Consider the following 13808-nt stretch of genomic DNA (forward strand, 5'->3'; position numbering starts at 1 on the left):
TCTACTGTTGATTCTTTCTAGTGTATTTTTCACTTCAGTTATTGTGTTCTTCATCTCTGTTTGCTAGCTCTTTATATTTTCTAATTCTTTGTTTAAAGTTTCTAACTTCTCTCTCTGTGCATCTATTCTTCTCGTTAGTTTTTTGATGATCTTTATGGTCATTACTCTAAAATTTTTCTCAAGTAGATTGTCTATTGCCCCTTCACCTAGTTCTTCTGGGTTTTTATATTGTTTCTTCATTTGGAACATATTCTTCTGTCACATAATTTTCCCTAACTTGCTGTTTTTATGTCTGTGTACTTGATATATTAGTTACATTTCTCAACATTGGAGAAGTGGCCTTGAAGGGGAAGTCTAATGCATCCCAGCAGCACACTCACCTTTCATTACCAGAGCTATATGTTCTAGGTGTGCCCCCTATTTAGGCTATGTGGGTCCTTCTGTTGTGGTGGGCTGATTACCGTGGGTAATCTGGCAGGCTTTGTTAGCCTTGGTCTGGTTGGTTGCCAGGCCCTTCCTTGGGTAAGGGCTGTTGAACACTAGTTTCTGGGGCCAGGTCACGAGGTGGCTGGATTCTGAACCCTGTGGAGCCCTGGGCCTGTTACTGGTTCGTTGATAAGTGGAGGTGGGGTCCAGGAGATCCTGGGGCTGTTGCCCCCACACTGGTGGATAAGGCCAAGCCCTAGACCTAGTGATGGTTCACTGGTAGCCAGAGTTAGGTCCTATGGTTTGGCTGTGGGACCCAGGGATCCCAGAGTTATTATTGGACTGTTGGTGCCTGGGACTGGCTCCTGACACAGCTGCCTGTGGGATCTGGCATGTCTCAAAGCTTTGTTGACCTGTTGCTGGGCACAGGGCCCAGCCAGTCCTAGGGCAGGTGCTGGCCTGCTGGTAGTTGGGCTCAGACCACAGGCTGTGGGGCTTTGGTTGTCTTGTGGTTAGTATGCACCCACTGCCCTGTGAGACTATTTCCAAGGCTAGAGCAGGATCACTGGTGGGCAGAGCTAGGGATTCTGGGGCTGATGCCTACCCACCTGTGATGCAACAGGGCCCAGCTGCATGGTTCTGGGGGTCCTGCTTGTAATGCCTGCACATTGATGTGTGGGGCCAGGTCCTGGGCCCCTAGCTGGGCAGAGACATACTGCTGGTGCTGTGAGCTCAGAAAGTCTGGAGGTAGACCATCTGCTGCCTAGCTGATTCTTACAGGCTGTTGGGCAAGGGCATTGCTGGGCCCTAAGGCTAATCAGCTAGAAGGAGTATTCCAAAATGGTGCTTGCCCACAAGTGTCCATGTGGTACAATAAGCTCTCCCAAATGGCTGCCACCAGTGTCTGTATCCACACGGTGAGCTGTAGTGGCCTCATGCCTTTCCAGGGGTCTCTCCAAGATTAGCAGACCCAACAGCATTACCCAGGCTTCTTTCAAATTACTGCTTCTTCTCTGGGTCCTGGAGAATGTGATATTTTTTGTGTGCCCTCTGAAAGTGAAGTGTCTATTTCCCCTAGCCTCCTAAGACTTCTGAAAGTAAGCCCCACTGGCCTTCAAAACCAAACATTCTAGGAGTTATTTTCTAGGAGAATACCATAATGGAACAGAATATGAAAAAGAATACATATATTAAAGTGCTTTTATGAAAGCAGTTTTGAACTCACAAATTCATTGAAAGGGTCTTAGCAATCTTTAAGGATCTTTAGGTCACATGTCCAAATAAAGAGACTGACTCAGAATGACAGGATGCTTTTTGCTGAACCATATTAAAGTGACATTTTAAATAGCATATTTTGTAGTTATTCTGTAGGAATTAAAATTATAGGCTATTTGCTTCCAAATTTCCTTTCAAGTTATCTGCTGCAAGCCATCTCAAAACTGAAGTGAAATGAGTCAAAATGTTTTCAAGTTTAGGAACATTTTATTTTTCTGTCACATGATAGATTCTGTTTTTCTTCTTTTCTTAGAAAGGCTACTGGCTTGGAAGGCCTACAAGCATTAGGAAAAAGGAAGATATGCATGTTGTTAGTACAGTTCAAAGTGCTTATTTTGAAGAAGAACCTGTTGGTTTGACGGCTGGTATCAGGATTCAACATTTGTACAAGGTATTATTTACAGGTCTCTTTTCCCCTGTACTATTGAAAAGTAATTTACAACACATAGTAAATTAATTATCTGATGCAAAGAGCTAACTCATTGGAAAAAACTCTGATGCTGGGAAGGATTGAAGGCAAAAGGAGCAGATGGTGGCAGAGGATAAGATGTTTAGATAGCATCACCAACTCAATGGGCATGAATTTGAGCAGACTCTGGGAGACAGTGAAGGAGAGGGAAGCCTGGCATGCTGTAGTCCATGTGGTTGCAGAGTCAGACACAATTTAGCAACTGAACAATAAAAATAACAAATGTTTGTCACTGGCCATAAGCCTACTCCCATATGATGTTAATAAAAGGTTATAGTCAGCAGGCTTATTATTTAATGAGACAAAATGAAATTTATGCAAATAAAATAAAAATCCATGTTTTCCTCTATTTACTTCTGAATAGAATTCGTCTTTGTATAGATGGTGACTGTGTCTGCTACAAGTCTTCTGTCATAGGAGTTAATTTTTCATTGGAACTGTGAAGACTTGTTATGTAAATACAAATTTCTGTTCACCACTCTGGCTTTACTTATTCTACAAGTTATATATTAGGCCATTTGTTTACACTATCCTCTTTTGAAGTGTTCTGCAAGGACATGTTCTGAGACATATCAGTTTATCTGGATTAACTGCAGGCATGTATCATTCAGGTAACCCATATATCTGCTGGCATTCTCTTGGGCCTCAAGGTGATACTTCATGTATGTATCATTCAGGTAACCCGTATGTCTAATGGCATTCTCTTGGGCCTCAAGGAGATACTTCAGCTTAACTTGAACCGCTAATCTCACAATTTGTGGAAACTCATATATCTCTTCAAAATTTCTGCTAATCATTTGTGGGTATTAGGAAGAGGATAGGACTTTTTATTCTATTATGGTTTTCTCTGCCTCCAGCATATTGCATTATGATTCTGTCTTTATCACATCACTGTAGATGTAGCACTGTATTTTCATTGTATTTTCTCAGGAAGTCCATTCAAATCACAGTTTTGTGATTTATGATAGGGTTATATTAACAGCCACATGAGCCATTTCACCACCCATATCCTTTCTCATCTCTGTTTTCACTTTTTCACCAGCATTGTCCCTGAGAGCTTCCTCTAATTTGTGTAGTAGTTCATATTTTCCTAGCTCTTTCCCCCAGACTTGCATATCCAGACTTATGAGTACTTAGCAGAACCAAGGACTTTTTATGTACTATTTATTTATTCAGAAGTTCAACAAACAGTTCCTTAGCACCTTTTATGTTGTAGAAACTGATTGGTATTGGAAATATAGTTGTAAAATATTCAGATAAAATCTCCCTTTTAAAGGAAATGTAAGCAAACAGTTTGGGGTACTCCTGCCTCCAAGTAGGATAGGGAAGTTCTTGGTAGTCTGACACTCAAACTTAAAACAGTTGAAGAAAGCAGATAAATTATATTTATCAGACAACTGCAGAAGCTCTAAGGACTAGATTATTTTCAGTTCTGAAAAATAAGCAATCCTTTTAAACTGACCTTAGAAATACTGGCCATTTTCTCTCTTGTAGCTATTTTCTCACTAGGGACTGAGAATCAATCCCTGCACCCTCTACTCCAAATAAGAACTCTACTGAAATAAAGAGGCACTTGAGCATTTTGGTGGTTATAGTTGGCTGGCATGACATTTTGGAAACATGAAGCGGTCCCATGTGATCAAGTTTCCCTTTGAGATATTTAAACTGATGTAGAGAGCTTTAAGTGGGATTCTGGGAAACTAGATCAAGGATTCTAAAAGGCAGCATGAAATCTGTGAACCTGTGAAGCTCAGAAGCCAAAGTCACACTGGAGGAAAAGCACACAATTGACCTCCCCACCCCAGACACCTGGTATATTTGGAGTTGTAACAAGTAGAAAGCTAAAGAACTATATTCAAAACTATAAAGGACAGAATAGAATCTCCTTTGGGCTTACTGGACTGAAGATATATAGACCTGCAAGATATTCCATCAGAAGTTTAAGAGGACCGTTCTTACAGAGTAAGAATGAACTAGGATAGCTCAAATCTTTCTAAACTTCCGATTGTTTTTTCACTCCACTGAATTCCAGGTTAGATGTAACTGATGACCTCTTTCCCTTATCTATTTAATCAAGAAAAGGGGTTACTTTCAGATGGAAGATGGCTGGAGGCTCCTTGGTTATTTTATACAAAATGCATAGCACAAATAAAGAATTACTAGACATGTGAAGAGGTGCAAGATAGTGACCAGTAACTAAGAATAGGAACATACCATGGAAGCAGACACGCAGATTACCTAGAAATAGGAGTTAGCAGAGAAAGATTTTACAAGAACTATGAATGCTGAAATAAAGAACATATTAAAAGATTGCTATTCTCATCTGAATGGCTAAAATAAAAACATTTGACAATAGTATTTGTAGCAAGGATATGGAAAAAGGTTATATTTCTAGCAATACAAATCAATATAACAACTGCGGAAACCTGTGTGTCAGTGTATCATTCAAAGTTGAGCTTGGAAACAGAAATTATTCCCCAGTAATACAGAAATTTTAGTGCAAAGAACTTAGTAATAAAAACAGGTAAAAATACTGATAGGAATAAATCAAACTTTAAAGAATATAGACATAGTAGATTAGAGAATAGGCACTACCTCTAAGACTCAGGAGGCAGTACTCACTGGAAGAACAAACTTGGAAACATTTCTTCCTCTCTACCAAGGATGAGGTCAAACTTACTTTACTGAAGGCTGTGGTTCTGTAGCTGCGAGAATGGTAAGAAGTTTGCTGAGGTACCATAGGCTGTGTCTGGCAACTGGAAAAACCTCGTGACAGAGAAACATGACAGGAAACTTCTTGCTTGGGTCCTGGAAAGAGAAGCCACCGGATGTGGTAATGATGAGGCTTGCTGAGGTGCTAGTGCTACCTTCTATGAAGCCACCACTGAGTAAATGATGAAGTCTGACTGGAAATCTGCCTGAAGGGATAATGGTAAGACTCCGAAAAAGATGATTATATTATGTATTATAGGATGTATTACATCATGAGGGAAACAAGATGATTGGATAATAACTTGGACATACAACAAGAATGAGAAGTAATTTTGATGGAATAGTGAAGGAAAGCCTCTCTATGAAGGTGATCTTTGTGTTGAAATCTGAAAGATGTGGATAAATCAGGGAGTTGAAAAATGAGAGATAAAAGATAAAAACAGAACATTAAATCCAAGTTCTGAGGTGGAAAAAACATTGTCATGTATTTGAAGGAGCAAACAGAGAAGAAATGGTTGAAACAAGTTTGAAGAGATAGAAGCCAGATAAGGTAGGAACCATTAGGTCACAGTAAAGTTCAATAAACTTTGGACTTGAAAAATATTTGAAAGTCACTAAAGGAGTATGATTGCTATAAGAACATAATCTGATTTATGCTTTGAAAATATTCTCTGACTGTGGTGTGGAGAATTACTGAGAGGAAGATGAATAAGAAAGTTTCTGTAATCATAACAGCTTGGACTAGGGTGGTGTCAGTGAATTTGAGAGAGAAGTGAACAGTTTAAGGCTGTTTTCTGTAATTAATACAGTAAAGAGTGCAGCAGGTTGAGGGAAAAGGAGGAAACTCATTTGATTTGGGTTTCTGACTTGAGAAATTGAGTGGATAGTGGTGGTATTTACTGATATGGAAAAGACTGGAGAAGAATTAGTTTTTTTTTTTTTAATTTAAAACTGGAGGCTTGAGGAAATAACAGATCTCTTTTGGATATAAGTTTGAAGTACCATTTAAACAAACATCCAGGTTTAGAAGTCTAGAGTTTAGGCAAATTTAAAGCCTGATATGCATTTGAAATTTATCAGCAGAGAGGTGGCATTTAAAACAAATATCAAGATGAAGACTTAAGGAGAAAATGTAGATACGATGCACTTTAATTATAATGTAGTATTTTCTATTACTCTCTATATTTGTCCTTTTCTCAGCATCTGTTCACGTTAGCAGAAAGGGTTTAAGAGATGAATTCTAAGACAAATATGTTTGATTCCCACCTCTTCCATGTATTTTTTATTTCTTAAAATATCTGAGCTTAATTTTCTTCATTTGCAATGTGGAGAATTGTAGCTACCATATAGGTTTGCTTTATGGGTTAATTGTGAGATGTGGTATATAAAACCAAACAGTGCTTGGCACATAGTAGATATTTTGAAGAGTTCGTCCTCTTCCTTTACTGACTACTTCTCCCTCTCTACCATCACTTGTACCTACTGGTCTTTGAAAAATAACCAATTTTTGTCTCTGTGGCTTTGAACATATTTCTCTAAAAAATATTTAACCTTACTGTTTCTATTATTTTATCCTTACCTAACTCCCTGGATAATTTAATTTTATCCTCCACCATGGTCCTGGGAAGACTGAATTTCCTATTATCAATAAGTGAAATGATGTTATCTTAATTTTACCTACCTGCTTTCACTCTGCTTGATATCCTAATCTGCAAAGGTCAAGGAGGCAAGTGTTTTTTCTCACTCATGAAAGCTGATGATTTTTTTTTTCCATTACAGATAGACTTTAAATATATTTTATTTTTAGAAGTCTTATATTTATAGAAAATGAGAAGATAGTACAGGTCCCCATATATTGGTATGTTCAGTATTTTCTGTTATTAACATATTAATATGGTACACATGTCACAATTAAAAACAAATGTGAAATGATAGGATGGTGTCAGCATCATAGCAGCATATGTTGCTTTGTCTTTCTCCTTCAGTCTACAACCAGTAAAATATCCATAACTCAGCAAAGTTGCGTCTCTGCAAAAGACACGGTTGCCAGAGAATTCCATACATCTGTGCAACTACATAGAGTGGACTAGGAACACACGGAGGCAGTGGCTCTTGAGAGTCCCTTGGACTGCAAGGAGATCCAACCAGTCCATCCTAAAAGAAATAAGTCCAGAATATTCTTTGAAAGGACTGATGTTGAAGCTGAAACTCCAATATTTTGGCCACTTGATGCGAAGAGCTGACTCATTTGAAAAGACCCTGATGCTTGGAAAGATTGAAGGTGGGAGGAGAAGGGGACGACAGAGGATGAGATGGTTGGATGGCATCACCGACTCAATGGACATGAATTTGAGGAAACTCTGGGAGTTGGCGATGGACAGGGAGGCCTGGCGTGCTGCCATCCATGGGGTCGCAAAGAGTTGGACACAGCTGAGTAACTGAACTGAACTTAACTGAACTAGGGGTCTGTTTCTGTTTTGTAGGCACTTTTGTGTCATAATTTAGATTCCAAATATAGGTGATATCATATATTTGTCTTTCTCTTCAGTTAGTATGATTGTCTCTAGGTCCATCCTTGTTGTTTCAAATGGCATTATTTCATTCTTTTTATGGTTTAGTAATATTCTATAGTGTATGTGTACCACATCATCTTTATCTATTCATATGTTGATGGGCATTTATGTTGTTTCCATGTCTTGGCTATTAGGAATATTGCTACCATGAAGATAGGGTTGCATGCAACTTTTTGAATTACATCCTGTGTTGAAAAGAAGTAGTGAGAGTGGAATTTTAACAAAAAGGTTTTCAGTTTTCACAACTGAGTATCATATTGGATGTTGGTGTGCCATAAATAACTTTTATTATGTTGAGATATGTTCCCTCAATACCTACTTTGGTAAGAGTTTTTTTTTAATCATGAACAGATGTTGAATTTTATTGAATGCCTTTTTTCTGCAGCTATTGAGATGATCTTGTGGTTTTTGATTTATCTTGATGTGGTGATTCACACTGATGAATTTGCATGTGTTGAACCATCATTGTGAACTAGCCATGACTTCAACTTGGTTGTGGTATGTGATCTTTTTAAAAATGTGCTGTTGAACTCAATTGCCAACACTTTGACAATTTTCACATCAATATTCATCAAAGATATTGTTCTGTAATCTTTTCTGGTAGTGTCTTTGTTTGGTTTTGGTATCAGGGTAATGGTGGCTTCACAGAATGTCTTTGAAAGTATTTTCTCTTCTTCAGTCGTTTGGAAGAGTTTGAGAAAAATTGGTACAAGTTCTTTGTATGTTTGGAGGAATTTGCCTGTGAAGCCATCAGGTTCTGGACTTTTGTTTGTAGGGAGTTTTTTTTTTTTTTATGGATACTATTTTTTTTTAGTGATTGACCCATCCAAGTTATCTAATTCTTCTTGATTCAGCCCTTCAGTTTTGAACAGCTGCATGTTTCTGAGAAGTCCATTTCTTCTAGGCTGTTGAATTTATTGGCATATAATTTTTCATATTATTATTATGGTATTTTTTGTATTTCCGTGATATCAGTTGTGATTTCTTTTCTTTAATTTCTAATTATATTTACTGGATATTCTCTTTTCCTTTCTTGATGAGACTGTACAGAGATTTATCAATTTTGTTTACCCTTTCAAAGAATCAACTCTTGGTTTTATCGAATTTCTTCTAGTGTTTTTAAAATTAATTAATTTATTTTAATTGGAGGATAATTAGTTAACAATATTGTGATGGTTTTTGCCATACATCAATATGAATCAGCCATAGATATACATGTGTCTCCTCCATCTAAACACCCTCCCACGTCCCTCCTCACCCTGTTCCTCCAAGTTGTCACAGAGCACCAGATTTGGGTGCCCTGCTTCATATATCAAACTTGCACTGCTTATCTATTTTATATATGGTAATGTATGTGTTTTGATGCTATTTTCTCAAATCATCCCTCCCTCTCCTTCTCCCACTGAGTCCAAAAGTCTGTTCTTTACATCTGTGTCTCCTTTGCTGCCCTGTACGTAGGATCATTGAGACCATTTTTCTAGATTCCATATATATGTGCCAATATATGGCATTTTTCTTTCTCTTTCTGACTTAAAACTGACTCAAATGCATTCTTTTTTGTAGCTGAGTAATATTCCATTGTGTATATGTATCCACAACTTCTTTATCCATTCATCTGCCAATGGACATCTAGATTGCTTCCATGCCCTAGCTATTGTAAATAGTGCTGCAATGGACGTTGGGGTATGTGTGTTTTTTTTCCAATTCTGGTTTCCTTGGGGTATATGCCCAGTAGTGGGATTGCTGGGTCATGTGGCAGTTTTATTTCTAGTATTTTAAGGAATCTCCATCCCATTCACCATAGTGGTTGTACCAGCTTTTATTCCCACCAACAGTGTAAGAGGTTTTCCTTTTCACCATACCCTCTCCAGCATTTACTGTTTGTAGACTTTTTGGTGATGGCCATTCTGACTGGTGAGATACCTCATTTTGATTTCCATTTGCATTTCTATATTAATGAGTGACATTGAGCATCTTTTCATGTGTTTATTAGCCATCTGTATGTCTTCTTTGGAGAAGTGTCTGTTTAGGTCTTCTGCTCACTTTTTGATTGAATTGTTCATTTTTATAGTATTGAGCTGCATGGAACACTTGTATATTTTGGAGGTTAATTCTTTGTCAGTTATCTTTTTTGCTGTCATTTTCTCCCATTCCCGACTTCAGCCTATACCTCAAAGCTACAGTCATCAAGACAGTATGGTACTGGCACAAAAATAGAAATATAGATCAATGGAACAAAATAGAAATCCCAGAGATAAATCCAAACAGCTATGGACACCTTATCTTTGACAAAGGAGACAAAAATATACAGTGGAAAAAAGACAATCTCTTCAACAAGTGGTGACAGGAAAACTGAACTGGTCAATTGCATGTAAAAGAATGAAATTGCAACTCTTTGTAACACCATACACAAAAATAAACTCAAAGTAGATTAAAGACCTAAATGTAGGTCAGAAACTATAAAACTCTTAGAGGAAAACATAGACAGAATACTTTCTGACATAAATCGCAACAAGATCCTCTATGACCCACCTCCCAGAGTAATGAAAATAAAAACAAAATAAGCAACTGGACCTAATTTAAATCAAAAGTTTCCAGTGTTTTTTAAATCTCCATTTGTTTTCTTTCTGATCTTTATTATCATCTTCCTTCTGCTGACTTTACATTTGTTTGTTCTTTTTCTAATTCTTCTAGGTGGTGGGTTAGGTTGTTTATTTGAGATTTTTATTATTCCTTTAGAAAGGCTTGTATCACTATAAACATCCCTCTAAGAACTACTTTTGCTGCATCCCGTTGATTCTGTATGACTGTTCTTCATTGCCATTTGTCTCAAGGCATTTTTAAGTTTGCTCTTGTATTTCATCACTGACTCACTTTTAAAAACATTTTCGGATACCTTTTATTTACTAAAATGTGCATATTTTCAAGGAGACAGTTCAGTACTTTAGAAACTGCAGCAAAGCCTTATCTATGTATTTATACATATCTAATAGCCTCCCTAGAGGAGATTTTTCCAGTGGTTACATATGGTTGTGAGAGATGGACTGTAAAGAAGACAGGATGCCAAAGAATTGATGTCTTTGAACTGTGGTGCTGAAGAAGACTTCTGAAAGTCTCGTGGACAGCAAGAAGATCAAACCAGTCAATCTTGAGAGATCAACCCTGAATATTCACTGGAAGGACTGATGCTGAAGCTTAAGCTCCAGTATTTTGGTCATCTGATGTGAACAGACAATTCGTTGGAAAAGTCCCTGATACTGGGAAAGATTGAGGGCAGAAGGAGAAACGAGTGTCAGAGGAAGAGATGGCTGGATGGCATCACCAGTGCAATGACCATGAACTTGGGCAAACTCTGAGAGATGGTGAGGGACAGGGAGGCCTGGTGTGCTGCAGTCCATGTAGTCGCAATGAGTTGGATGTGACTGGGCGACTGAACAACAACAACAATGGCCTCTCTGATTCAGCCAGAGGTCTTTACATACATGCAAAGGTATTTTTCCTGGCTTAATAGCATTCATGTATTTGTTATTCATGTACCTCCTTCTAAAAAAAATTGAAGTGCTCTCTATATAATAATGTGTGTGCATGTGTGTGTGTGTGTGTATGTATTTAATTACTATCTATATGATGGAATCTCAAATTTATCCAATTCAAATCTCTCCTTTGGGCTCTAAACTGTAGACTCCCAAGTATCCAAACAGGATGCTGGGAAATTCTCAGAGATAAATTGATACAATTCATCCAGTACAAATCTAAAGACTACATGTCTGTATTATTACATCAATATTATATGCTATTTTAAAATAAAACTCTTATGTACATTCTTTCTTACTATAATGCAAAAAAGCCAATAAGTATTATTTTGTAATTATCTCCAGTTCCTCAGTTAGAGAATTCATTTCTTTAACAATTTTTATTTCTTTATGTTATAAATGTATTTAAAAAGTAATGCTAAATCTAGTAAAAGAATATGAATTATAAAAGTATTTTGAGGTACTTATTTTTTATCATATATTTTTGTTTTTAGATTAATAATAACCAAAACACACTTCTTCACTGTATTTTGCAAATGTGCATCATTGTAAATAAAGCTGATACATGGAAATAGGAATTTATACATAATGCATGTTAATATTTAAATATTTTATTTACAGAAGGATTGTTTATTTTGAAAGTAACTCATAATAATCTAATTGAAAGTGAAAGTTTTCAAACATATAAAAAATGCTTTTTATTTGATTATATTAAAGTAGACAATGACACAGAAAAATGGAAAGATATACCATGTTCTTGGATTGGAAGAGTCAATATTGTCAAAATGACTATGCTACCCAAAGCAATCTACAGATTCAATGAAGTCCCTATCAAATTACAATGACATTATTCACAATTTAAAAAAAATCTTCAAATTTGTATGGTAATATAAAAGATCATGAATAGCTAAAGTAATCTTGAAAAAGGAAAACATCTGGAAGAAACTGGCTCCCTGACTTCAGACTATACTACAAAGCTATAGTCTTCAAAATAATATGCTACTGGCACAAAACAGAAATGTAGATTAATGGAACAGGGCAGAAAGCCTATAAATAAACCCACACACACTATGGTCAATTAATCTATAATAAATGAGGCAAGACTATACAATGAAGGAACTCTACAGCTACATGTAAAACAAATGAACTTAGAACATTTTTTAACACCATACACAAAAGTAAACCCAAAAAGTATTAAAGATAAATGTAAAACTATAAAACTCTTAGAGGAAAACAGGCAGAACACTCTTTGACAAAAATGCAGTTACATCTCTTCTGAGCTGTATCCTAGAATAATGGAAATAAAAACAAAAATAAACAAATGGGCCTAATTAAACTCAAAAGCTTTTGCACTGCAAAGGAAACCATAAAAAGTGAAAAACAACCCACAGAATGGGCGAAAATAATTGCAAATGATATGACCAAAGTGATTAGTCTCCAAAATCTACAATGAAGCTCAAGATTAAAAAAATGGGCAGAAAACCCAACTAGAAATTGCTGTAAAGAAAACATAGATGGCCAAGAGTCACATGGAAAAATGCTCAACCTTGCTAATAATTAGAGAAATGGAAATCAAAATTATAATGAGGTATCACTTCACACCTGTTGGAATGGCTATCATCAAAATATCAGCAAAAAATAAACATTAAAGAGGGTATGGAGAAAAGAGAACTTTTCTACAATGTTGAAAGGAATGTAAATTGGTAGGGCCACTATAGAGAACAATATGGGGAGATTCCTTAGAGATGGAGCTGCAATGTGGTCCAGAGGCAAAACTCCTGGGCATATATCCAGAGTAAAACATGGTTCAAAAAGATACATACACCCCTAATGTTCATTGCATTGCTGTTTACAATAGCCAAGATATGGAAACAACCTAAATATCCATTAACAGAGGAATGATAAAAGAAATGGTAGTACATATATACAATGGAATATTGCTCAGCCATTAAAAAGAATGAAATAATGTCATTGGCAGCAACATGGATGGACCTAGAGATGATCCTACTCAGTTCAGTTCAGTTCAGTTGCTCAGTTGTGTCCGACTCTTTGTGACCTCATGGACTGCAGCACGCCAGGCCTCTGTGTCCATCGCCACCTCCCAGAGTTTACTCAAACTCATGTCCATTGAGTCAGTGATGCCATCCAACCATTTCATCCTCTGTTGTCCCCTTCTCCTCCTGGCTTCAATCTTTCCCAGCATCAGGGTCTTTTCCAAATGAGTCAGTTCTTTGCATCAGGTGGCCAAAATATTGGAGCTTAAGCTTCACCATCAGTCCTTCCAATGAATATTCAGGACTGATTTCCTTTAGGATGGACTGGTTGAATCTCCTTGCAATCCAAGGGACTCTCAAGAATCTTCTCCACAGTTCAAAAGCATCAATTCTTCAGTGCTCACCTTTCTTTAGAGTCCAACTCTCACATCCATACATGACTACTGGAAAAGCCATAGCTTTGACTAGACGGACCTTTGTTGACACAGTGAAGCTAAGTGAAACAAGTCAGAAGACACATATAATATGATAGTATTTATATGCAGAATCTTAAAACATGATACAAATAAGCTTATTTACAAAACAGAACAGATTCACAGACTTAGAGAATGAACTTATGGTTACTGGGGAAAGGATTGGCAGGAGGGCTAGACTGAGAGTTTGGGATTGATGTGTATATACTATAACCAAGAAAGAGCTACTGTATAGCACATGGGATGCTGCTCAATATTCTGTAATAAATGGGAAAAGAATTAGAAAATGAATAGATATATGTGTGTGTGTGTGTGTGTGTGTGTGTATATATATATATATATATATATATATA

General features: G+C 36.9%; 1 protein-coding gene across 1 annotated transcript in view; it reads left to right on the forward strand.

Moving 5' to 3' along the window:
- LOC122433542 (phospholipid-transporting ATPase ABCA3-like) overlaps positions 1-13808 on the forward strand; it is a 273275-nt gene that overhangs the window by 99642 nt on the left and 159825 nt on the right. The window contains exon 11 of the mRNA XM_043456580.1: positions 1955-2092. Within this exon, the coding sequence (XP_043312515.1) occupies positions 1955-2092 (138 nt within the window). The remainder of the gene's footprint in view (positions 1-1954; positions 2093-13808) is intronic.

Source organism: Cervus canadensis, chromosome 32, assembly GCF_019320065.1.
Source record: "Cervus canadensis isolate Bull #8, Minnesota chromosome 32, ASM1932006v1, whole genome shotgun sequence".
NCBI classification, from domain to species: domain Eukaryota; kingdom Metazoa; phylum Chordata; class Mammalia; order Artiodactyla; family Cervidae; genus Cervus; species Cervus canadensis.